Source organism: Alligator mississippiensis, chromosome 3, assembly GCF_030867095.1.
Source record: "Alligator mississippiensis isolate rAllMis1 chromosome 3, rAllMis1, whole genome shotgun sequence".
NCBI classification, from domain to species: domain Eukaryota; kingdom Metazoa; phylum Chordata; order Crocodylia; family Alligatoridae; genus Alligator; species Alligator mississippiensis.
Window position 1 is genome coordinate 46,933,055 of NC_081826.1, and position 26,922 is coordinate 46,959,976.

General features: G+C 43.2%; 1 protein-coding gene across 2 annotated transcripts in view; it reads right to left on the bottom strand.

The window, feature by feature from the left end:
- Window positions 1–26,922, bottom strand: part of OSGIN2 (oxidative stress induced growth inhibitor family member 2) — a 43,513-nt gene that overhangs the window by 12,001 nt on the left and 4,590 nt on the right. For both annotated transcript variants that reach the window (XM_014610192.3, XM_019486667.2), the window contains exons 2-4: window positions 25,743–25,897; window positions 12,727–12,863; window positions 8,629–8,820 (exon numbers count right to left, since the gene is read on the bottom strand). In XM_014610192.3, the coding sequence (XP_014465678.2) occupies window positions 8,629–8,820; window positions 12,727–12,863; window positions 25,743–25,897 (484 nt within the window). The remainder of the gene's footprint in view (window positions 1–8,628; window positions 8,821–12,726; window positions 12,864–25,742; window positions 25,898–26,922) is intronic.

Sequence of the window (26,922 nt, forward strand, 5' to 3'; positions counted from 1 at the left end):
CCCACACAGTCTGCCAGAGGAACATGTGTTCCAGGATCTCTGCTAGGAAACCAGGAGCCTGAAAGCTCCAGCTCTTGAATTCATAGTAGAGTTTGGAAGCTCTAAGAACGTTGCCTATATTCAAGGTCTAAGAACACTGGCTGGAAGCAAGAGTCTGGAACTGAACAGTAAACCTACAGCAACTGTGAAGATCCTAAAAAGTTGTAGTCGCTGTGAATCCCATTGCAGGTTGCACATGTGCATCAAAGGTGCACAATCCGAGTCTCAAATAAGCATATCTGTCAGGATCAGGCATGTGCCCGGTTCCCATCCAAAGGAAGAAAAGGTGGAGGGGCCGTGACTGTCCCAATTCAAACCCCATGTTTGCCAAGTATCTCTGGAGTGGAGAAGGAGGCTAGGTTGCAGATCCAGACTGGCATCTCCTACGTCAGTTACTATAGATGGAACAATATTTTTGAATGTGTGTAAATACGAGCTGCACTGCAAGTGAAATGGCAATTATTGTTCACTTCAGGATAGCGGGAAAGAGGAGTACCAGGTGCATCAGGCAAACAGATTGCTCATCCAAATCTAGCACTGGATCCAATGCATAGTGCTTCAAGAACATGTTCATCTTGCTCCATGCTGCAGTTTCATAGATCCCCAGTATCCAAAAAATCTAATACAATAAGCTCTGGTGGACTACAAGAGGTACTTTTGATAGGCTAACTAGTTGAATAGTGTGACAGAATTATCTACTTTCTGACAAAATAACCTGACTTTTGGAATAGTTATGACTCAGCCCTATGAATAAACATAGGGTTTATCTGAAATATTTAGAGCTATCTGAGAGTATTGTATGTTCTCTCTGTGGCAGAAGGCCACCTCTGTATCTCCCCAAAAACTCTGCTCTGTGACAATTTGGTTAGGATAGGCCCAGCAGAGGATACACACCTTACCCTCTCTCTTTAGGTAACCTGAGCTGGATACATTTCTGAGGGAGGGGGAAAACCTGCTCCCTCTGCCTACATGACTGGTATCATATACCTGGGTGAGGGACTTTTTCCCTGGGGAGCTACAAACTGCCAGTCTGCCCAGTAACTGCATTTCAAATTGGTTGGCCGACAGCCAACAGGTGCTGGCCCCCATTGAACCAGGTAAATGAGGTCACAAGGGCTATACAAGTTAAGGACTACCCAGGAGGAAGAGTGGGGCAGCAGCCATGAGGGAGACTCAGAGAGAGAGAGAGAGAGAGAGAGAGGAGCTGAACCATCTGAAACTTGCTCGCTCTCTTGAAACTCATGATCAAGGAACTACCTGCCTCCAGAGGGAATCTCCACCTGCCTCTGGATGATACTTGTGAGTAATCTATCTGAGATCTAACTAGATATATAGTTTGCAGTACCTCAGATGCGTGATCAAAGGCTACCCAACCATGGGAGTTTGCTCTATGGGATTTCTCTGATATTGCTCTACCCTGTACCCTATTCCAACCCTACCCCTTGTAACCAATAAAGTTCTCCTTTGTACTTAGTGTGGGAGACTTATTGGGAGTGGGTGTAGATTGTGCCTTGGGGTCCCCTTGGTTCGGCTGACTAAGGGAGACCACTACTTCTACTTCTGACTGAGAGAAGCATCCCAAGTTTTTGAAGTGAATCAAGTACCCTCAAGGGCTACTAGGCCTGTGTTTCCCAGGGTGCACACAGCCAGAATCAAGCCCAGCCCTGGGTGGTGGCAGTGGAACCCCCAGGCTAGTGGGTGCGATTCAGGAAGGGGGTCAGCCAGATGTGAGGCGCCCCAGGGAGGCACTTGGGAGCCTGGAAGGTGGTTGGGCACAGTAAGGTGGGTGGCTCAACGCAGGAGCGCCCCCTACTGGCCAGCCACACACTCACTATTGCAAGGGAAGTTAGGGAAGAATATAGGCAAAGGCAAACTAAAATACGACCTCAAAAGTCAATTTTAAACAAATTCTAAGCACCACTTTATATCTCATTCCAGTGAACTATGCAGAGGTTCCTCTGACTTATTTTAGCAGGTCACTCTTCTAGCTGTGGCGATAGCAAGATAGTGAATGAAGCTCTAGATGAGAGACTCAGCTGGGAAGATCTGTGAGCCTCAAGGGACAATATTGGTCCCATGCAAACACAGGTTCTGTGATAGTGTGTATCCGACCCTTAAAAATGGTGATAACATCAGATGCAAGCAAACAGAATGCCAGTCTGTCACAGGGAGATGTACATGAAGGAGAATTTGGCCCAATGTTATATGGCAATCACTCTGGGCACAACAGGAAGGCATAGAGACACTCCTAATACCACTACAAGACAAAAGTATCATCCAGTGGAGATCTAAGATCAAACTTTCTCTGGAAAAGACTGCATTTTATTTGGTGGCAGACATTTATTCCCACTTCTACTCCACAAGAGTGGAAGACATCTTCTGCAGTAAGTATGCACAGCTAGAAGCCAACTATCTGGACATCCACCATCTCATTGCTGCTGCAGGGCTAAAAGAGTGCAGACTAGAAACAGATGTTGCCAAATGGAGAGATTCAGCTGTGACTGTGTCATAACACAACTGAACCACTTCACTGGGCAAAATAAACATTGCCTCTTGTTGCCCCTTTGATGGTGTGAGACAAGGGGCAATGTACTCTTCCTACTTTCCCCACTGCTCCAGACCCATGCTGTGGGTCTGGGGTACTGAGGAAAAGTGCCTCTCCACCCAGCCAGTCTCTTTATCTCTGGAATAGTGAAGGACAAAGAGAAATGTCATACAGAATATCTTAATGATATAAAGCTCTAGAATGTTTATGATGTCTCTTGTCCTCTAAGCAACACATCCCTTGTATATGGAGATGCAGCTGGACTGGTGTGGTGAATGCTGACAGGTTTTGAAGAGTACTCTTTCTGATGTTATCAGGTTTTAACCATCAGCTCAAAGGACAGTCATAAAAAACAGGATTAGAAGGGATGGAGTTGGTTTATGTCCCCTGGAAGAACAGACTGACCCAAACTGAGTCAGATTAGAAAAGGCCTTAGGAAAAGCCTGGTAACGGATGTCATGCATGTACAACAGGCACATGACATAATAATATAAGGCAAAGTGAAATCAAGGCAAGGTATACAATTGTCCCCTTTATCTAGGGACTAAATTGAGGCAAGCAGGCCTGTGGTGCTATCGACTCCATCTTGGAGTCTAGGAACTTTGCTGCCTATGCTGGAGTTGGGAACAATTTTCTGTAGTTCACATCAGCAGCTGAACAGGACTAATACATAGCTTAGGTGTGTCAGTTTCTTAGTAAGACTTTCCTCTGATCAACTATTCATTAATTACCTTTACATTACACATATCTCTTTTTGGTCAGTATGTCCTTGGATGATTCAAAGGAGCAATACTTCGTAATGGTAATGTTTTGTAAATAGGGGGACTTCCTGTAGACCAAGCAATGGCAACATGGAAGTATGCTTCCTGCAAGTTGAGATCCACAAACCAGTACTGGAGAAGTAGTATGGAGCAGGGTGGGTGTAAAAGGTTCTTTTGAAAAGGGTCCCTGGGGAAAACAACAGAAAGGGAGAAATAACAGGGAAGTGAGCTGATGTTAACATGTTCTGTAGTCCCCAAGGGCAATCTATACCCAAACCTAAGGGAAGGGAGCGAGGCAGTTTCCAAAGATTTGTTGTGGGGTTTGAGTTTCAGTGCGACTCCTTTTAGTAGTGTCAAACTCACTATCTGTGAAACGGAGATGTGTGAAAGATAGTACATCCCTTCTAAAACTGAAGGGCTGCTCCTTGGATGAGCAGCCTACCGGAAAGTATGAATGGCGTTCTTTGTCTCTGACAGGTCTAATATCAGATTTTTTAGTGTGGCACTAGGGTATAAATTCTCAAGGACAGCAGGAATCTTTCAGGTAATGTACAGCTTCAAGTCCTAGAGTGAGATATGTCTATACTCTGGACCTCTCTTGGTAGATCAGGCACATGTCATCAAAAACTTAGTACATTATAAGGGCTGTTGCCATTGACTTGGCTGCTCATCCATTTCTACCTACAGTACTGCTTTATAATCACCATTTATCCTTTTCTGGCCACCTTTTCCCAGAACTTCTGCACTCCTCCAGGAATCTGGGAAGGAGTTGTATTATTTTCTCCCACATGAAAAAGCTGTACTTTGTGAATAACACTAGATAATTTGCAACCCTGAACTGTAAAGAAATAGAAGTTACCTTATCTGTATAAGCTCCAAGCTTCTTTGGAAGGCTTTGACTGATCCATCCTCTTTCTGGTTTGTTGAAAGACCGAGTGATCGCAATAGAAACTATTCAAAGTCTTTGATTAGAATAGATTGTGCTGCTAAAGGCCTTTCACAGGTTCCACTTAAACCTCATCTATCAGTGCCGTTCTTCTCAATGCCAAAGCACTTAGTATGAGGAACAGTTATTACACATTTTCCTGAATTATGGTCTAACTCCATATGGCCATCCATGTCTAATACTTGACATGAGCTCCTGGAGTGACAGAACTGGGATGGTAGTTTCACCAGGGAGAAGGAGACTCCTTAGGCAATGAAGACAGATTGTTTCATCTCATGATTTAGTCTGAGGCTACTGAGATTCCAGAGAGGGTTATCAGTACTGTAGGTAAACAGGATTTGCGTTTTATGGTGAAGACATGCAACAAGACACTGCTTTGGGACTCACGGAACAATGGTATTCAATCAGGTCTGCATAGCCAATGTGGCATACTGGACTAATACTGGTCTTTAGTCCTGTAATAGGAATCAATACTGGGCTATCCTGGATAACTCGGTAGGGTCCTTTTCCAGCTTCTTCAGTGAGGGGTCACTGCTGGAAATCAGGGAGAAATGTCTTAAAGAGAGGGGAAAAGAGTTCCTCTGCAAACAACCTTGTACTAGATGATCTTGGTGGCAGTACCTGCAATGTCAGAAGGAAGACGACAACAAATCCTCAAGGGCAAACTTCTACATCAAAAGTAGAATCCACTAGGAGTGCCAAAGTTGACATTAGGAATACTCTCAGCATCACTAGCACATTCAATAGCATGGACTCTTATACCTTCTTAGCCTGTGGTGTTTTGTGCCTGTTCTTTGGATCTAAAAGGCTTCTCTGTAAAGGTAAGCTCAATGAGCTTTTGGAGCCACGCTTTTATGAAGGAGTGGTGCCTGAGTCAGAATCTTATTTAACTTTACACGGACAGCAGTTACCTACTGGTGCTTAAGTACAGTTTGGATCCTACTTCATAGGAACTTTGGATACATGAGTATCCACAGGGTTACTAAGCATATGCAGCAAGTAATATGCTGAGGAGGTATGCAACTTCTTATATACATGCTCTGCGCAAGTATAAGTTACAAAACGGCATGAAAAGGTGAAAAGGGCCCTCCTATGTTTTAGCCCAATAGCTTAACAGTCAAGGCACTTGTCCACAAAGCAGGAGTTCCCCTTTAATCCAGAGGGGATTTGAATACACAACCCTCCAACTTCCCAGCATAGTGATCTAACCACCTGATCATAGGTTTGAGGTTAATTCTTCTTCTGAAGCTGAGCCACAGCACTTTGCATTTAATGCTGGCTAAAATGGATGGAGAGCTCTGATGACCCTCTTCCCCTTCATATTAAGAGAAGAAAGAGTCTAGGCAGGAACCCTGGGCAAGTGCTGTAACAATTAAGCTAAAACATGGGAGATCCCACCAGGCCTGGCATCTAACACCCACTACTCATAAGTTTTTTTGCCAGATACATTTTTAAGATCAATACTGCCTGAAGGCATGCACATGCAAAGCTTCCAGGCTCTCCGTTGTGAAAATCCTGGGGTGAATTTCAAGGGTCTGAAGCAGCTCAAACTGCTCCGGGCCGGAAACCTTGGACCTTCCAGATAACAAGCTAATTGGCTACCCTGGAGCTGCAAACCCTGCAAGCCACAATGGGATTTCCCTTCTGGGTACTGAAGACAGATCAGTTTCAGGAGCATTAGTCAGCTGGGAGAGTGTTCTATGCATGTTTGCTCTGGTGATGAACCTACATTATTTGTATTTGTTAAACAAAGTCATCTTAAAAATTGATAAGCATCTTCATTACATGTAAATACAGACGATTGCCACCTATTAACTTTGAAATACCCTATTACATTCGCTGGTTGAACTGTTATTTTGGTAATTAAAGTGGAAACAAGGAAGTGAACATTATAATGGAAATTAACAAACAGCAAGCAAGTCCACAGATAGGCATAAATCTTTTCCGTTTCTAGGATGCCTTTCCTTAAAAGCAAATGCTTTAAGAAATACATTTCTTCCTAAGCAACATAACACAGAAACACATTAGTCTTCCCGAAAGACAAAACATTGCATGGAGCCACCAGCAACAGCACCAGAAGTAAGAAGATTGAACAGATGGCTGATTGTGCATGAACTCTGAAATTCTGCTTAGACAAAAAAAAAAGGTCATTTAAAACTAGGAACACAATGATAAGAAATGGTAGACTGTTAATCTAAGAGAACAGAAGTTCAGATACAGAAAAGAAAGAATCTGGGCGGTGAGAAGGGAAAATTTAAGAAAAAAAATTCAAGCCATAATTTCCTAGCAGGAAAATAAATAAATCCTGACAGGAAGTTCCCAGTCAAAGAACATACAGGCAAGGGGGAAAAAACATGCTGTAAGAATGTCCCTGCTGACAGAATTCAAAACAAATAGTACTAGAAGTCTAAGCGTGAGCCAGTTACCAGAGTCAACAACTAGGCTATCAACTTTATCTGCTCTGAGCACTTCCTAGTGCTGACTTTAGTGCAGTGGTTTAAACCATGCAATCTATGGGTAAGTGGTCTACAACTACTCCTAAGCTAGAGACAGAAGTTACACATAAACCAGTATAAGTGATCAGAAACTGGTTCAAATCTGCAACAAACAAGTTCAGTGCACATAAATCACTTTCAGAATGGCCAAAACTGATTTAAGAAAAACCTGGATAGATACGGTATCAGATTTAATTGATTGAGCTTAAATTGGTTTACTGAACTTTTCTGTCCCAGATCCCCTCTGGATTTAAGTTAACTCACAGTCCCCCAGTATCCCAGGATGCCTTGTACCTTCCCAACAACCCCGCCCCCCGAGGTGGGCAGGCTAGTCTTGGCCCAAACTGTCTGCTTCAGCTGAAGGAGGTATGCTCTAGCACTCCCCAGCTTCTACAGGCATGTGGCTGCATTTCCAGAATCAAAAGTGAATGTCTGTTCACTTGCTTATCGATTCAATCTATGCAAGCTTAAACCAACCTGTGAAGATTGAATCAATATAGGCAGGCAAAAAGCCCAAGGCTGAACCTAGTTTTAGTGGATTAAAGAACTGGCACATTGCACAAAAACTAACTCTCCTTCTAATTTCCAGTTGCTAAACTAGGATAAAAAAAAATCTACAGAAATGTACCAAATTTTACTACTTTTTCATGCAATTAAAATGAACTGATAAAATTCACATAGGGAAGTGATGATTGCAAGCAGATGAAGTTGTCCACATCACCAAATTAGAGAGGAATTAGTTAATACAACACTTCCCACATCAATGATCCAGACTCTGAAAATGTTTAAGAATCACTCCTCATAGAGGCTTGTCTTCAGATGGACTAAACAGCCTCTTTCTCTTGCTGCAGTCCTTGCCACCTAGTGATGACACAAGGAGGAATGCCCAAGAGAAGATGGGTTCTTTCTGCAGTATGTGGTTTTCCAAGACCCTCAGAACATATTTTTGATTTTAAGCAAAAAAAAGAGACAGACAGTTCTCTTTCATCATTAACATGACATACAATATAAGTCCACCAAAAGTTTATTCCAATAATGCCTCAAAGGGATACAACCACAATTCTATTAAAAACAAACAAACAAGCCCCCCACCCCCAAAAAACCCCCACCAAGCACACACATTTGGGTAATTTAAAATTAACAAAATGTTAAGTGATCAGGACAAAAGGAAGATTTCTTTTATGGAAGATAAATTCAAAATAAAGAGTAGAAGAGTATTACATCACTTGATGGAAATCAAAATATTATGAACTGCCCCCCCCATTTTTAATTTAACCCTCTCCCTTCAGTGACCCCAACATCCAATTTAAAGACATTTCTTAGGCATAATGCTTGTGCTTTTGCCAACATATTGACAGTTTCCTTTTCTAATTTAAAGGAATTTGTGAAGTGCTGCTATATTTGTATTAACATTTAATATTTTTAAAATATGAAAAACCCTATATAAAACTTTTTAACAGTTAAATGAACATGTGTGGGACTTGAAAGAACAGGTTCCTTTTATAAGTGACAAAGAAGTCTGCAAATTAATCTCATTTATTAACAAGACAGGCAAAAATATGGAACCCCAGGATTACTTTTAAAAGCTTGATTAATATTTGCAACTGTTAAGTCAACAATCTGGTTGGTTCTTGTGAATTAAAATTTGCCTACAACATTGATTTCCTTGATTTTTCCTTCCCCCTTCTCCCTCTGCTTTTTTGGTTCTTTGTAAAGAACCTGGGTTTCAGATGAATGGCAAAACCTGCAATTCATTACCATCTAGGAATCAAAACCACATAAGAGACTAAAAATATGACATTCAAATCGTAGGATTTGAATTTTTTTTCAAAAATTACTCACATGCCAAGCCCCACCAGGTGGACCTTTGCCAAGCACTATATGTGGGATATAGTGATGTTGTTCTAGCTTCCAATGCAGAACTGGTGGGTAGTCATATCCAAAGTCAGCCTCTGGATGAAGCAGTGTATCAAAAAGTACTGCCACGGGATTAGAAGAGCGTCCTTCAAGTCCTTCAGACAAGTATTCCAAATCCTAAATCAGGCAAAAAGAGTTCTTTGGTAATACAGTTCTTACTACACAGTATAGGATTCTGATGTGCATAAGAGAACTCTAATAGAAAGTCACTGTTAAAAGATGAAAAATTAAAAGAAACCCACAGTAAATTGGTTACTTTTGGGTTAAAATATTTCCTATGGGGCATCTTCCATAATGTAAGAATCCAGGACTAGAACAAGCGTCCTTGACTATTATGCCCCATCCCATGTTCAGAGGCAAGCCATTTTCTAAAAGTTCCAGAGAGAGAGAGAACGAACTACTCTCACCTTTTTCAACATCATGACTGAAAAAGCACCTTATTGGAGATGGAGAAAAATCATCCCAAACCTGGCAACATGCCACAGGGAAAGAACAGGAGGGAGAGGGAGAGAATACAAACACAGCAGTGACAGAAGATCCTAGAAAGGAGGACTAGGTGATGCAATAAAAAAGAAAACCAGTCAGAGCTAGACAAAAATTCCTTCCTAACCCCAAACCTAGCAAGACAAGCCAACATTGGAAAACTATCAAGAGACAACTGAGGGCAGACTAAACCCTGGGAACACATTTTAACTTAACTGAAATACATTTCACTAGGAAAACTTTGAGAGGAAGCATCATTTTTAAGAAGATGGTCTGTTCCTCTTAAAAAGGAATATCTGGGATTTCCAATAATTCCAGTTCCATAACGCAAAGTAAGGAAGATTTTAGAAATCTGCTGTCTCATCATAGGTGTCCAACTTCTCAGTGGCCAGGGGCTGCATGTCCCCAGGACTACACACCATGATTGCTGCATAACTTGGGGGTTAGACCCTGAAACACTGTGAGCCTCACAGGCTGCAGGCTCCTTGGACTCCCACAGGCTGTGCTGTCCCATCTCCAAGAATGGGGAGAGGAAGCAGAAGCTGCAGGAGGAATGAGGGGCTCAGAGACCCCCAGTGGCAGCAGGAACACTGAAGGTGCAGTGATCAGACCAGAAGCCTGAGAGCTATAAATTAAAGCCTTCATGGGCCACATGCAACTGGTAGGCCATCAGCTGGCCAGCCCTATTTTATATCATCATGTTAGGATAACTAGACAGGAAGTGGTCTTCCTATTTTATTTAAATGCTATTCATAGGTTTTAGGTATTTTATAGATATTTCCTCTTAGCAGATAAGGAAAGGTGATGTATTGTTCTCCAAAAAAAACGATGATACTCTGTGGCTGCTAAACGACAGAAGCATACAGAGTATCTGTAGCCAGGAACTGGCTTTCCCACCACAAATCTAGCAGCAAGACTTTAATGCCTACAATGCTGACATACTGAATTATGTTAAAAGCACCAGACCTTGCTTCAGACCCAGATGTCAGCTGTGCCCCCTCATTAACATAGACAACATAATCACTGGACCAAATAAAACCTATTTTCCAGTTCATCCAAAGTTCATTCACCTGCACCTTAACCAATATTATATAAACCATCAACTGCTTACAGTGCCCTTCTGCTATCTATATTGGACAGATGGGGCAATCCATACTCATAAGAATTAAAGAACACTGATCTGACAGTAGCACTAGAAAGGCAAAATACTTTAAGCTCCTTGGACATTCCATTGCTGACCTCAGAGTGGGTCTTCTTAGACAGCAAAACTTAAGAAATGAACTTGAACGGAAAATTAAGGAACAAGAACTCATCCATAGATTGGATTGTGTTAAATATGCTCTAAACTGAGCCTATGGATTCTTATCCCATGACCTGGATTAGCCATTATAAAATCATACGTCTGTGAAGGTGCAGACAGAAGTGACAATTTTCACCTGATCTGGCCCCTGAAAGTGCTCTACAGCAGTGGTTCCCAAATTCTTGTACGCGTACCATAAGTGGTACGCAGACAACCTGTGAGAGGTATGGGGCAAGTGGCACACATAGACACAGACAGCCAGCTGCAGGTGGCCAGGAATGCAGGCTGGCTGCATGTGGAGCAGCACCCAGCAGGTAAGTAAGTATGTTGGGGGGAAGGGGTGTGGGGCAGACCAAGGCCTCATGGTGAGGGACGGAGTGGGGCAGAGGCAGGGATGAGTGGGGCCCCCGGCCTGGCTGTGGGACGGTTCGAGCCCTGAGTGGCTCATCCAGAAGTGCTGGGGGGGCTCCTGCCACTGTGCACACCCTAGGGGAGGCATGGGAGGCACCTGCCGCCCCAGGTGTATGCAGGGGGGAGGCAGGCTGCCCACTGGGCTGTGTGTCCCACTGCCATTGTTTCAGAAGCTGTGTGCAACACTAGTTGTACCTCCTGTCGCCAGGCGGGCAGAGGACACAGCACAGCCAATACGCGGGAGGCACATGGTGTCACACGCAGCTCCTGAGGCAACGGCAGCAGGGCATAGAGCCCAGTGAGCAGCCTGCCTCCACCCTGTGCAGAATCCAGCGGGGGCACATGCCCTCATGCCTCCCCCAGGGGTATGTGCAATGGTGGGGAGCCACACACCCCCAGCACCCCTGGACAAGCCTGCAGCTCAGCCCTTCTCCTAGTGCTGTCTTCAGAATGGGAAGGGGGAAGAGGAAGTCTGGTGTGGGTTTTTTCAGCTAGTGCTGGAAGGTGGAGTGAGTGGATTGGACCCCCTCCTCCCAAGGTGCAGAGGCTCCAATCCAACCACCCCACCCTCCAGCACTGTCTGGGCAATCCCCAAAACAAGCTCCCTTCGCTCCCTTTCCCCTCTCCTATTCTGAAAACAGTGCCTGGGCTAGGAAGGTGGAGGGGTGTTGCTATGGGAGAACGAAGCCGCTTTAAATAGCAGTTTGATCTCCCAATAGCAAACATCTGTTGGGTCTGGGGGATCATTATAACTCATGGTACTACCTGTAAAATGTCATGGGTTACAATAGTAAATGAGCTACCTGCTTTGTTTTTCTCTCCATTACCCATCTCTCCTTTCTCAGCAGTCTTCCCTCTTTTTCCTCCCACACTTCCCTACCCTTTGTATTCTAATAACTGGTTTTAAATTTAGCAGCTGTGCTTCCTGCAGCCCCTTCACAGGATTAGATAAAGTAAGCCTTCTACTTAAGAAAGCTTATGTTATACACCTCTGATTTAGTTAATATATGAAGGTGCAAATCTACCTTGCGTTCTGCCTGGTTAAAAAGAACAAACCTACAACTTTTCAGCTACTGATACAAAATTCATACTTCTCTTTTCCTGTGCCCAGGTTATTCTTCCACTCTTCCCCCAAGTTCTATGAATTAAAACCAGCACAGTGGAATATGTTTGTCAACGTGAGAGTACAGACTCAACTAAGCACTATATCCTACAGTAAGTGAGTATTGTTATCAATTAGATTCAGGTTTTGTCTAAGTAAGTATAAAATATAACTTACTCAGCAGTGCAGGGTTTTATATCAGAACTGAATTTAAGCCAAAAAGCTTAATGTTATTTTGTGCAAAGAAAGCAGTGTTAAAAGTTGATGAAAAGCTTGTTAATCTATTTTACGTTCATCAAATAAAGCTTGCTGAATCCTTGCAGAGAAGCTGGCTTCAGTTTCTGGGCTTGTAATTCTTATAATTAAATTTAGCATGTTTTACTTTCAAGTGCTATAATACCTTCTGGGGGAGCCTAACAAATATCTTCATTTTACTGGGGAAGGACATGGAAGAAAGACCCCACAATTTGCTTCAGACCACAATGAGAGCTCCTGGCTTCCACTATTATGCTTATACCACAAACCTCTCAAAGATTAAGATTACTGTGAGTCTAAAAATTCTTTGTGGGTTAAGTACGTGCCAACAGCTCTACTTATGTTAAATCAGCACAGACCTATGCTAAGGAAATGCATAAAAGGAAGAGTCTACTACCGTATTAATTTAACATTTTAAAAGAAAATCAAAACAGGCTAAAGGGCTTAGAAAAAAAGAAAGACACAAACTTACTTGATCAACAATAGATAGATGCCTAGCTTCTTCTAATTTATTGTGCAAAATGGGATTTGGATGTATAGCTTCAGGAGACAAATATGGCCTGTATCCAGACAGCATATAAGAAAGGCAAATACCTGAAGGTCCATTCCCTATTTTAAAAAAGAAGTTGTTAATATTCTAACAAAAATGTCATGAATCATATTACAGAAACTAATGTTTGTAAATTATGTAATTATCTTGCTATTTCTTTTGTAGCACCACAATAACGTGTAAGGCATACAAGGTCCTTGTTCAAGAAAAGCTTACTATGAGTAGAAAAGTTTACTTCAAGTTCTATTACAAAGGGCCTTTTCAAAAATATCTCAGCAGAATATTTTTGAGTGGTACAGAAGAATAGCTGGTTGAAAAGAGAAAAAATGTAGTTACATTTTTAAAGATATTTACATCAGCTACCAACCAAGTCTCTTTCACATAAACTATCCATCAAAACTATTCAACAAACCTATGAAAAACTGTCATATATCTGACTTCATGTTAATTCCTAGAAAAACTTAGAAAAAAATTCACAACTCAAATCTCACAGTCAATGTAACAATGACAGGTGACCAGTAGCCCAAGTTTGCCTATTTGTCCTTCCTTTTATAATTAGCAGATTATTTGCTTTCTCAATGCCGGGACCTCGCTGTACTAGGCACTATGAAAGTGCAGAGCAATTGGTCCCTGATGCAAAGGGCTCAGAATGCAAGGGTAAGACCAATGAATGACAGATGGATACAAACAGATGGGGGAAATAAATGGAATCAAACAACACTTGGAAGCAAAATGAGTACTAAGCTCAGCACATTAGCATAAATATTAGCTATGGCCAAGATGTATGTTAGTTAGCTGATGGGGTGGCCAGGGCTTAGTTTGAAAACTAATAAAAGCAGCAAAAAAGGTCTATTTTAACATCTTCCTGAATCCCTTTTCCAATAGTTTATAGAATGATATTGTACCCTATCAATACCATAACTTTAATATAAATCAGAACAGGTTAAAAATAGCTGTTTTCAAATGGATTACTATATGATAGAAGTGGTAATATAGATAGGAACCTGTATCTATCATCAGATTTAGTATCAGATACAGATATTTATTGCATTTTCAGTTGTATTAAACAATATGGGATTTTGACATGATTAACATTTAGAAACCACCATAACAGATGCATACACACCAAAACCAGATAAAAAGAATACTGAGGGTACAAAGCCAAGCCTTAAGGCAGGAAAAGCCTGGGGAACCTTATGTGCAGTTCAAGCACACGATAGCATATATGACTTTTCTCCCACCAGACCATTGCCCTCAGCACTTGCACAAAATATGCAGCATTCACCTAATGAATATCTTCCAATATTTTTTTATTCTCATTCTTGAAGGTACACGCCCTGTGCAATATTTACTGCACATTTTTCAAACCCTGCTCTGAACACCGAATTACTACATGTCTTCATGGGCTTGACTATGGCACTTATCCTTTATATAGACCTGTAAAAAAGGTTGAATGAAACACACTTTGAAAAAAAATTTATTATCAAAAGGGGAAATCCATGAATCTTTCAGTTCTTGAAAGGAGTCTCCTCTAGTAGACAGACTTATTTTGTCTGCTCCCTCCCAAATATGAGGTTTTTCTCCCTTGTCATGTTCTACCTGTCCCCATCTCAGTCCTGTCTCTTCTCTAACATAGGCTTTTTACTATAACTTTATTCTCATCCCTTGGCCAGTCCCAGTTTCCCTGCCAAAAAAAATCCTAATCTTATATTCTGAGTCTCCTTTTGCTACTTGATTCCAGGCTCTTCTTCACTACACAAAACTACTGGTTCATTATTCAACCAAATAATGTAGTTCTCTTGAGGACCACAACTCCTGATGGACCTGTTTCCCCTCCTCCCCTACACATTACTACTTAGTCTCAGTTCTCTTGTCCAGTTGTGTCCATAACCAGCTCCCGACTTCCCCCAAACCCTTGTCACACCTCCTAGTTCAAGCTTTGTTTAAATTCAGTCTCAGCCTGCCCCTTTGTCTTTGCCAGTGACTTTTCCTTTTTCCTGTCCAGCTCATCTTTCCTTGTCCCAACCTACTCTTAAACTTCGCTCTTAGGAACAACCGAACTATTATGGCTGAAATTAAAACAAAATAGCCTGAAGCAGATGCCAGCATATAAGTAAAAAGAAAAGTGAGAGGGACTTCTATTGTAAGTGACAGTGTATAACCTTCCTGCTTAAATACCAGTAAGTCAACTGGTGGGAAACATCAAGATCTCTTCTGCACTACAAAAGTACCCCCATAATAGGACTGCACTTAATCATTCCCAGGGAAAAAAAATAGATCTCATGCACAATGCAACTGTAATACAACTTATCCCTTGATTTTATTAACCATGTATTATAGAAGGAGCCAAATATAAACATTTCCTCCAAGTTTAAATATTTTAGATTGGCAAGAACTGCATCTTCAAACAAACATGCTATCCCCAGAGTACTGGAATCCCAATTGGAAGACCTGGGTAATACTGTCATAATTATACTCCCAGTATCCATATTATTTATTATTGACTGTACTTGAAGAGCTTCTTATCCAAATAATGTAAACATTTTCCCTCTTTCTTAAATTATAACTGTAGCTGAACAAAGATCCACTTCTACAATCTTTAATTTAAAACATCCACACTACGAATTAATACACTGCAATGCAAATACCTAAGCTTGTTAATCAATTAATGTAAAAATTGAAACAAAGGCTTGTCATTCAGATGAAAACTGAAGAATGCTCTTTGTTTATAAGGCAATGAACAGTAGTCTGGGGAAAACAGTAATGCTTTTTTTGTTCAGCACAGAAAACTCTCTAGACTTAAGGCTCCATCTTGAAATTTAGCATTTGCTGAAACTTTCACATTTTCTAAACCCAGTTGTTCCGCTGTCTCCCAGTCTCTTAAAAACCTGGAATATGAGGGAATAGATTTGCTAACCGAATGACAGATTACCTCTATTGCCCTAATCCAAAGGAGCAAGATTACCTCTCTCAATTCCTTGTAATAGGTTTAGGTTAAATTCCATTCTAGAATAAGATGTTCCTGGGTGTTGCAATTTGTTCTATTTATTACACTCTTAGGGCACTTACACACATGCCTGACACTTGCTCCAACATGTTCTAATGCCCCCACCATCATTTTGAAGTGTGGGACACTGAATACATAAGACACCGAGGCAGACAAGGTTCCTTGGGTGAATTTGATATCTTTTATTAGACCAACCCAAATAGTTGGAGAATAGTTATTAAGCAAGCTTTCGGGTTCAAAAACCCTTTGTCAGGCTAGGAAGTTTCAGCAGTTGGTGTGTGCTCTTCCTGGATTCCTTCCAACTATTTGGGTTGGTCTAATAAAAAGGTATCAAATTCACCCAAGGAACTTGTCTGCCTATGTCCTTAGGCCAACACGGCTACAATCTAAACCCCTAAGATACCGAGGGCATTTTAATTATTAAAATGCCACCCTTCACTCTAGAACGCATGTAAAGTTGCCCTTAGATGTCATCTGTTACGTATCTGCAGTAACATCCAGTATTAGTTAATGAAAATAGGAGCTAAATTTCCCTTTGAAAATAGGATTTTCAAATTTATGATGACTACTTAGTATATTTTAGAGAATTTTATAAAAGGGGAAAATTCTTCTAATAGAAAGGGCATTTTTATAGGAAAAATTATTTGATCTTATGAATTAAGTTATTACAGGCTTCCCCTCCCCCATTTTGATCGTAGAGAAGCTGGGTGACAGTGACCATGAGCTGATCACCTTCACCATCCGCAGTAAAGCTGGTAAGTCAGTCAGCAATACAGAAGTCCTCGACTTCAAGAAAGCTGACTTTGACAAGTTCAGGAGGCTTGTCAGTGAGGCCCTAAAAGGCCACCACCCGAACGGGATGGGAGTTCAGGACAAGTGGTTGCTCCTCAAGGGAGCAATCCTGGATGCGCAAGCAGTCTATCCCGTCTTGGAGGAAAGGCAGCAAAACGGCACAGCAGCCCCCTCGGCTCTCCAGGGAACTAGCGGACCTCCTGCATCTAAAAAGAAAGACCTACAAAGGATGGAAGGCAGGATCCACCTCCAAGGAGGAATACTCTGCACTGGTCTGGACCTGCAGGGGGTGAACCAGGAAAGCCAAGGCTGCAAAGGAACTCCAACTAGCTACAAGTATCAAGGACAATAAAAAGTCCTTTTTTAGATATGTGGGAAGCTGGAGAAAAAGCAAGGACAACATTGGACCCCTGCTAAACCAAATGGGACAACTGACACCTAGGAAAAAGCAAACTTGCTAAATGGGTACTTTGTGTCAGTTTTTCACCAATCCCATGGGACACCCCTGCCCATTACGGGACATGGAGGCCCGGATGAGGGAGAGTCCTTATCCTCCATCAATGCTGACCTCATGAAGGAACACCTTGAGAGGCTGGATACCTTCAAGTCAGCCAGCCCTGACAGCTTACACAACAGGGTGCTCAAGGAGCTGGCTAGCATTATAGCTCAGCCCCCGGCACGGATCTTCAAAAACTCCTGGCGCTCCGGTGAAGTGCCCAAAGATTGGAAGAAGGCCAATGTGGTGCCTACCTTCAAGAAAGGGAGGAAAGTGGATCTGGCAAACTACAGGGCCATCAGCCTGACCTCTGTCCCGGGGAAGGTCTTGGAAAAGATTATCAAAGAGGCCATTATTAACAGACTGGCTGATGGCAACACCCTGATGGATAGCCAGCATGTGTTTGTTACGGCTAGGTCTTGCTTGACCAATCTCATTTCCTTTTACGACCCAGTGACCTATCACCTGAACAAGGGAGAAGAGATTGATGTCATATATTCTGACTTTCAAAAAGCCTTTAATCTGGTATCCCATGATCACCTCTTGGCAAAACTGGCTAACCGTGGCCTCGGCCTCACAGCGATCTTTTGGCTGGGGAATTGGTTCTACGATAGGACCCAGAGGATGGTGGTTGATGGAAGTCAATTTTCATTGCACGCTGTGAACAGTGGAGTCCCTCAATGCTCTGTCCTTGGATGTATACGATTTAACATCTTCATTAGTAACGTAGACATAGGTGTCATAGATGTCAGGGTCGGAAGGGACGTCAATAGATCATCGAGTCCGAACTCCTGCATAAGCAGGAAAGAGTGCTGGGTCTAGATGACCCCAGCTAGATACTCATCTAACCTCCTCTTGAAGACCCCCAGGGTAGAGGAGAGTACCACCTCCCTTGGGAGCCCGTTCCAGACCTTGGCCACTCGAACTGTGAAGAAGTTCTTCCTAATGTCCAATCTAAATCTGCTTTCTGCTAGCTTGTGGCCATTATTTCTTGTAAGCCCCGGGGGCGCCTTGGTGAATAAATACTCACCAATTCCCTTCTGTGCCCCCGTGATGAACTTAAAGGCAGCCACAAGGTCGCCTCTCAACCTTCTCTTGCGGAGGCTGAAAAGGTCCAGTTTCTCTAGTCTCTCCTCGTAGGGCTTGGTCTGCAGGCCCTTGACCATACAAGTTGCCCTTCTCTGGACCCTCTCCAGGTTATCTGCGTCCTTCTTGAAGTGTGGCGCCCAGAATTGCACACAGTACTCCAACTGCGGTCTGACCAGCACCCTATAGAGGGGAAGTATCACCTCCCTGGATCTATTCGTCATGCATCTGCTGATGCACGATAAAGTGCCATTGGTTTTTCTGATGGCTTCGTCACACTGCCGGCTCATGTTCATCTTGGATTCCACTAGGACTCCAAGATCCCTTTCCACTTCCGTGCCACCCAGCAGGTCATTCCCTAGGCTGTAGGTGTGCTGGACATTTTTCCTCCCTAGGTGCAGCACTTTGCATTTCTCCTTGTTGAACTGCATCCTGTTGTTTTCTGCCCACTTGTCCAACCTATCCAGGTCTGCCTGCAGCTGTTCCCTGCCCTCCGGCGTGTCCACTTCTCCCCATAGCTTTGTGTCATCTGCAAACTTGGACAGAGTACATTTGACACCCTTGTCCAAGTCGCTGATGAAGACATTGAAGAGTATCAGTCCAAGGACCGAGCCTGCGGGACCCCACTGCCCACACCCTTCCAGGTCGAGACCGACCCATCCACCACGACTCTTTGGGTGCGACCCTCTAGCCAATTCGCCACCCACCGGACTGTGCAGTCATCCACATCACAGCCTCTTAGCTTGTTCATCAGTATGGGGTGAGATACCGTATCGAAGGCCTTCCTGAAGTCTAAGTATACGACATCCACCCCTCCTCCTGTGTCCAGGCGTTTCGTAACCTGGTCATAGAAAGAGATTAGATTAGTCAGGCACGATCTGCCCGCCACGAACCCGTGCTGGTTTCCCCTCAGCATAATTTGCCCTGCCAGGCTCTCACAAATATGAGCCTTGATAATTTTTTCAAAGACTTTGCCAAGGATGGAGGTGAGACTGACTGGCCTATAGTTGCCCAGGTCCTCCTTCCTCCCCTTTTTGAAAATGGGGACCACGTTGGCCCTTTTCCAGTCCTCCGGAACTTGGCCCGTGCGCCACGAGCGTTCGAATATTCCTGCCAGTGGCTCTGCAATGATGTCGGCCAGTGCCTTCGGCACCCTCGGATGGATCCCATCCGGGCCTGCCGATTTAAAGGCATCCAGTTCTTCCAAATGATTCTGCACCACCTCAGGATCTACGTATGGAAGTCTGGCGCCTTGCTGCTGCCTCTCTACAACCCCAGTGAGAGACTTGTCGTGTCCCTCACTTAGCAACACTGAGGCAAAGAACTCGTTGAGGAGTTCAGCCTTGTCCCCCCTATCTGTCACCAATTGTTTCTGCCCATTTAGCAGTGGTCCTATTCCTCCCTGGGCCTTCCTTTTACTCCCAATATATCTAAAAAACTTGTTGTCTTTTACTTGGGTTGCCATCCTCAGCTCCATGGTAGCTTTGGCCCGCCTAACTGCCTCCCTACAAGCACGAGCAGAGGAGGTATATTCATCTTTAGTGATCTCACCCTGTTTCCACTTTTTATGTGCTCCCCTTTTGGCCCTTAGGCTGCCCTGGATTTCTCCTTGCAGAAGCAGACTAGCCAAGTTCGCCGATGATACTAAACTCTGGTGGGTAAAGCATCCACACCTGATCCAGGCAGACCTTGACAGGCTCAGGAAATGGGCGGATAAGAACCTGATGGTGTTTAACACTGAAAAAGGCAAGGTTCTCCACCTTGGGAGCAAAAACCTAGAGCATGCTTATAGGCTTGGCAGTGCCATGCTGGCTAGCACTATGGACGAATGGGACTTGGGGGTCATGACTGACCACAAGATGAACACGAGCCTTCAATGTGATGCTGCGGTTAGTAAAGCGAGCAAAATGCTGGCTTGCATCCATAAATGCTTCTTGAGCAAATCCCAGGACGTCATTCTCCCATTGTACTTGGCCTTGGTGAGGCCACAGCCAGAGTACTGCATCCAGTTTTGGGCTCCACCATTCAGAAAGGATGTGGAGAAGCTTGAGAGAGTGCAGAGGAGAGCCACATGCATAATCAAAGTTCAGGGGTCAGACTTGATGATCTGCTCAGGTCCCTTCCGACCCTACCAACTACGAAACTATAAGGAAGAACTTTTTTACTGTCCGAGCCCCCAAGGTTTGGAATAGACTGCTACCGGATGTGGTTCAAGCACCTACTTTGAACGCCTTCAAGAGACATTTGGATGCTTATCTTGCTGGGATCCTATGATCCCTGCTGACTTCCTGCCCCTGGGGCAAGAGGCTGGACTCAATGATCTTCTGAGGTCCCTTCCAGCTCTAGTGTCCACGAATCTATTTACATATAACTTTATATGTGCCAAGATTATACTAAAAATGTATTATTCTAATATAATAAAATTAGAATAATTATGATTTTAGTTTGTCTGTGTGTGTGTCCGTCTGACAGTCTGTAATACTTTTGCCCAACCGCACATGAGCCAATTGACTGCGCGGGCTGGGGCCAGCTGAGTTAAAATGGGAGCCCCCTCTGCCAGCGCTGCCTCCCGCAACTTCCGGTGCAGCAGCTCCCTTTGCCCCACTTCCACACATGGCAAAAAAATAAACTGGCACAAGCACGTTACAAGTGGCAGGGCCAGCTGAGGAATGGCAGGATCCCCTCTGTCAGCCCCGCCACCTCTAGCAGCCTCCCGCGCAGCATCTCCCTCCACCTCACCTTCACAGAGGCAAAAATAAAAAAATTAGGTAGAGCATTTTAAAAGCGGAGGGGCCAGCTAAGGAAAGGCAGGAGCACCTTCATTGTAGCGGGGGGTCAGACCCAGGGCTCCATCCCTGCTGCCCCCCCCTTCTCCTGTCATTCTTCACATGCATGTTTAATAATAAACTAGCAAACTGCCCAACACCATACCAAATCTTGGTAATAAAACCCAAAGTACTGTTATCACATTGGTAAAAGAAAGTAATTTTTAAATCATTATCTTAAAACCCAATTTGATCTTAACAGCACTACCTGAGTAAGGTGTATCTGAATTAATAAGGGTTTGCAGAATAAAGTTTGAAATCAAACATAAGGTAGGTAATGCTGAGAGGGGGAGATTAAAGAAAGGGCAATAGAGCCACGAGATAAATTGCTCGCATACTGGAAGTACCACATTAGGGTTTTATTATTACTACTTTTAGTGTGTTGATGCAGTGGAAACAATAGTGGGAAGGGGAATTGTTTTAATAAAGAATATAAGGACAGAGAGACTACAGCATACACATAATCAGGCAGACTATTTTGATCAGGAGGGGCAGCATTGGAGAAAGATCATAAAGTAGAACAATGTACAGGTTTTGTCAAACTTTTATTCTCTCTTACTTCAGTATTAATTCATTTTAGTTTGTTTTCTTTTAAGAGCTCTTAAGTGTGACAGCCACATATTACAGATAAGCTATCTGCTGTGAAGATCATGTTAAGAGGTTTCCAGGTATAAAATATCTGATTAAATAGCACTAAGACATACTTTAGATATTAGTGTGTATTTTTCACTGGTAGAAGTCAAGGTAGCTACATTTGTTTTCAGCACTGCCCTACTATGAAGGTAGAAGAAATGCAGAGCACAGGTACTTCTACCTTGCCTTCTGACTAGCCTCAGACTAACATAGCTCACTTCTCTCTCCACATGATGTACAGTTACTGAAACTAATGCAACTCTGGCCTCGTACAGACATTCTGTTTCTCCTGAGATTTACTGTTCTCCCAGGAGAAACCACAAATACACAAGTGTTCAGGCTTTTTCTCCCAGAATAAAATTGGCAGCTCCAGAGGAAAAAAACAACCCGACCTGGACACAACCAGGGTTCAAATCACTTCCTAGGGAGTTTTTCCTCAAGAAAGTGAATGTCTGTAGATGCTGACAACACAGAATGACCATGGGCAGTCTGGGTTACCCAATCAGGGCTGCCTTATGCATTGCTGTCATCTATTGGCAGGCAGAGCCTGCAGACCCTACTGAGATACGTCCACAGGGACCACCCCCCCCAGATGCACAGTGTCAGCATTGCAAGCTTTCCACTCTCTAGATTTTCAGCGTTCAAGTGTCTGTACATATGGCTCTGGGTGAGTTTTTCTACCACGAGAACAAGCCTGGGAGAATTCTCCTAGATCTGAATGTGTGTACACAGCCTCAGGTCAATAACCATATGACAGTCCTGAACTATGGTACACAGAAAGATAGGAAATGGCAGGTGTTCCTCTCAAGTTTGGTCTACACTTCATAGTTTGCACTTGGAAAGCTTAAATTCTTCTGGAAAGTATGAGTGCACCCAAACTCATAGATAGCATCTTTATGGCCAGAACCCCCTCTTCTTCTGACAGAGTAATGCAAACACTGTGAGAAACAAAAGACTACTGCTGCCACCTGGCAGCTGACAGAAGATGTATACAGACAAAGCCCATGCTTTCTGCTGCCTGCTATCACCCCTGGAACAGCTGGTGCTTCTCTGGGCTCACTATATGTCTTGCCAGCACAGCCGATTAGTTGGAGCTGCCAGAACACGGCGTGGTATGTACAAACTCTGGAAGCTTCCTACCGTCAGACTTATAAAGATAGTCATGCCACAAAATGTGAAATTCAACATGGTGATTCATGCTTCCATCCTTTAGACATAGGAGGTCCATGAGTTCCCTGTAGAGCGAAGGGGATTGCTGAGCCCTTTACCACCTTTCCTACAGGTTGGGATGGAGTTTCATTGTGCTTCTAGGATTGCTGCCTTAAGGAGCAACCACTCATCATGAACTCCCCTCCCTATCAAATCATGGCCTCAAAAACAAGCCTCCTGAGCTTATGAAAGTCAGCTTTCCTGAAGTAGAGGACTACTGCATTGCTAGCTGACTTGCCAGCTTTGTGATGGATAGTGAAAGTGATCAACTCATGGTCACTTTCACCCAGCATCCCTTCAATTCTTAGGTTGCCGATTAGATCATCCCCTTTGGCCAGTACGAAGTCCAACAGCACCTTACTCCTTGTTGGCCCATAAACAGCTTGAGACAGGTAGAGCTCATCCATGCATGTGAGAAAATTTTGAGACTGATCGGATTTGGCCGAGTGATCTTCCCATGAGATGTCCGGGTAGCTGAAGTTTCCCATTACAACCATGCACCGAGAGCATGCAGCCTTGCCCAGGTCCCTGGTGAATTCATGGTCAAGCTCTTATTTCTGATTTGGAGGTTTGTAGTAGATTCCTACCACTGTATTCCCTTCGCTACATTCTCCTCATATTCTAACCTAGAGGGGCTCCAGTTGTTCTCCTTGGGTACCAATCTCAGTTTGTAGGGATGTGTAGCTTTCCTTCACATAGAGCTACACCCCTGCCCCTTTTTTTCAGTACAATCTCTCCTGTACAGGGTATAGTCATTTATACCCGTAGTCCAGTCACAAGAAGAGTCCCATCAGGTCCCTGTTATTCCTATGAGATTGTAGTCGTTTTTGTTTAGCAGAAGGACCAGTTCCTTCTGTTTATTCCCCAAACTCCTGGCATTAGTATACAGGCAAGTAAGTATGCTGTTGGAAGCCCTAGGCTTCCTTGCACTCATGGAGAAGCTGTGTTCCTGGGCTAGGGTAGGAGTGAGTTACCTTGAGCATCCTAACCTGCTGATTTTGCAGTTGATGCTTGGTGAGCTTGCTTTGATGGCTGTCTGCCCATCTCCGGCCAGCTTAGTTTAAAGCCTGGTCAAGCAGGTCAGCCATTCTGGCTGAGAAGAGCTGCTTCCCCAGTGGACTGAGGTGAAGACTCTCTCTTCCCAATGGAGAGAGGGGCAGTGGTCTGAAGTGTGGACTGTGGTCGTAGAAGCCAAAGCCTTCATGATGGCACCAACACTGCAGTCTTCTGTTTACTACCTCAGTTTGTCTCTCCTCCTCAGCCTGTGACCCATAATCAGAAGGATCAAGGAAAAAAACACCTGTGTCCCCAACCCCGAGCCCTGTAGTTATTCATGACCCAACTGCGACTGCTCTGAGCCATGTCATTTGTGCCCACATGAATAAGGAGCATGGGGTACTGGTCAGAGGGCTGGATAAGTTCTGAGATCCCCTCAGCCACATCCCAGATATGGGCTCCTGGGAGGCAGCAGACCTTCCGGGCTAAGGGGTTGGGGAGACAGATCCTTTTGTCCCCCTCAGGAGGGAGTCTCCCACAATGACCACTCTGTGTTGCACTTAGGGATGGTAGCTGGTTGCGTTTCTTCCTCACTCGCAGGAGCTGGCAGCTCTGCAGGCTCTACTGGTGCTGCGAGGGGTTCATACCTGTTGCAGAGATCCAGAAGGGTGGTGACCATGGTGCAGTGAACCTTGGGGCCAGAGACAACCTTTGTTCAATTCCCTGGCTAGACAGTATGGGAGTGCCTCTTGGCCTCCCTTGTCCTGGCTAGCAACCTAGCTCTTCCCTCTTCTTTCTTGGGGTGCAGGGCCTGGCAGTAGGAGTCAATCTCCTGTTCACCATCCCTGATGGCATGCAGCCTCTGCACTGTGGTCTGGAGCTCCACTATCTGGCTTTCCAGAGACACTAATACGGAGCAAACCCCACAAGGGGAGCTGGCAACGCTCCTGATCCCACGAGTCTAGAGTTGTGCCAGGCAGCCCCCACAGCCGAGAGCCAGAGGGCTCTATTTCTCCAAGACAGCTCCTGTATCCCTTTATCAAGTTAATTGAGTTAGGATGTGCTAAGCTATTTTTGAAGAAAGATTCTGCAGTTTTGTGGTGCGAGATGCTCACCTAGGCACTCTCAATTGAGGGTCCCCTGCTAAAGAACTCATTCCTTGGTGTACATAGTCCACTGGCTCTCAACTTTTCTCAAGCTTTAGGCACTCCTCCGTAGTTTTTTTTTTAACACGATGTGCTACTCAATTAATAAAAGGTAACTATAATTACCTTCTCACACAAAGGCCAGGCAGTTAGAGGGTAGCAGGTATCATGGAAACCTAGCTGAGAATTGCTAAATTAGTCAATTAGCCTGTTTTATATTGCAAGCTTTTACTTACTGGACTGCAGACTTTATCAAAGGGTTAATTTAAACCAACTGGCTTGGGGAAAATAGGTTTCATTTCACATTAATTTTAATTGCAGTACTCAGACGTTTTAACAAGCAGTACAAAAAAATTAATAAAGAGTTACTGAAAACCTGAAGTATAGTTACCAAAATTCAAAATCAATGTGTAGCCCCAACTCAGTGGGACTCCATATAGGCATAAAAAGTATTATTTTGTAGCTCACACCACAGATCAGGGCTGAAATCACTCCTACATTTAATCATACTAAACACTGCAGGTCAACTTCTTCCCCCCCTTCAATAAGCATTTGCATTCAAATACATTTCACTGGTAACTAGTCATCTAACATAATATTTAATGTTACTATAATTAACCATAACTACAGCAATCAAAAAATACTTTCACTTTGGAGATCCTCATCATTTGTTATTAATTATAAATTGATCTGTATTTCTTTAAAATAAAGGTAGTGTCACAGAAGTCAATTACTGGGAACAAACCTACCTATTATTACAATTGGCAGAGTCAGGAGTTGGTCCCCAGGCAGAGTGGTTTCTTCTAATAATGGCATTCTTTTAACTTTCCTCTCAAAGCTATCACCAAAATACTGCACGAAGGAACTTAAAAGTTGTCCTTCAGTTTCAGCACCACTGTAATTTCTATTCATGAGTTAAAAAGAAAAAAGAAAGAAAACAAGATCAGTTTAGCATTACATCTTCTTCAAAAATTAAGTGACATTTTACTTATTACTTTTAAACTATCCATCTGACAAACTCTAAGAAAAGGCAAAAAATAAAGTATATGCTATCAGTTCACATACAAAAATGTTATTCTTCAGAACAGTTTATCCACATGGTCAATATTCCTTCTTTGCTACTAAAAGAAGAAAACTATTTCTCAAAGAAACCATATAGAGAGTTAGGAAGCAAGAAGGACCTTGATTGAACATTTCTCTCATTCAAACCCATCATTTAATCCATCGCTTCTTCCTCACTCTATCCCTGAAATATCAAGAATCTGACCCATATGGACATTTAGAGATGTTTATATTTAATTCATTTTTTGACCAGATTGAAAAACCATAAATGCATTACTTTGTGATTATTTATATAGCCAGAGGATATCCTGTCGCCAACACCTACCCATCACTTGTAGAACATGCATGCAAATTACAACTCCAATTTAGTCAAAACAAAACTTATTTAAAAAGTCAGCTGAACCTCTAGTGAATGTACAAGGACTTCAAGTTGTGTGGTAGACAGAAATAGCAAAAAAACCTCCAAAAAACAAAAAACCCCACACAACCTCCTTTTAGCCTTGTAAATTGTTTGGTATTTTTTTATCATGTCCAAGCTGGAACCTTACACTACAAAAATATATCAGTCTCAGTTAAAATTTGCTTCGAGTCCTTTTTACATTGTCCAGTGCTTAAAATGTGGATCTTTTCCAGCTCATCATAGAAGCAATTAAAATTGTTAAGCATTGGCTTTTTAACTTTCTGAATATTTTAAGAAGTCACTTCAAAGAACAAACTCATCCTTCCAGATGGCTGGTGCCATCCTGTCCCGTTATAGTCCTTTGCAATGGTTCCGATACATCCTCCTAAAATGGCTCCTGTATCACCGTTTCAATCAACTACCAGCACTCCACAGTAAAATTTTGTCTCAGATCCTGTAACTAGTCC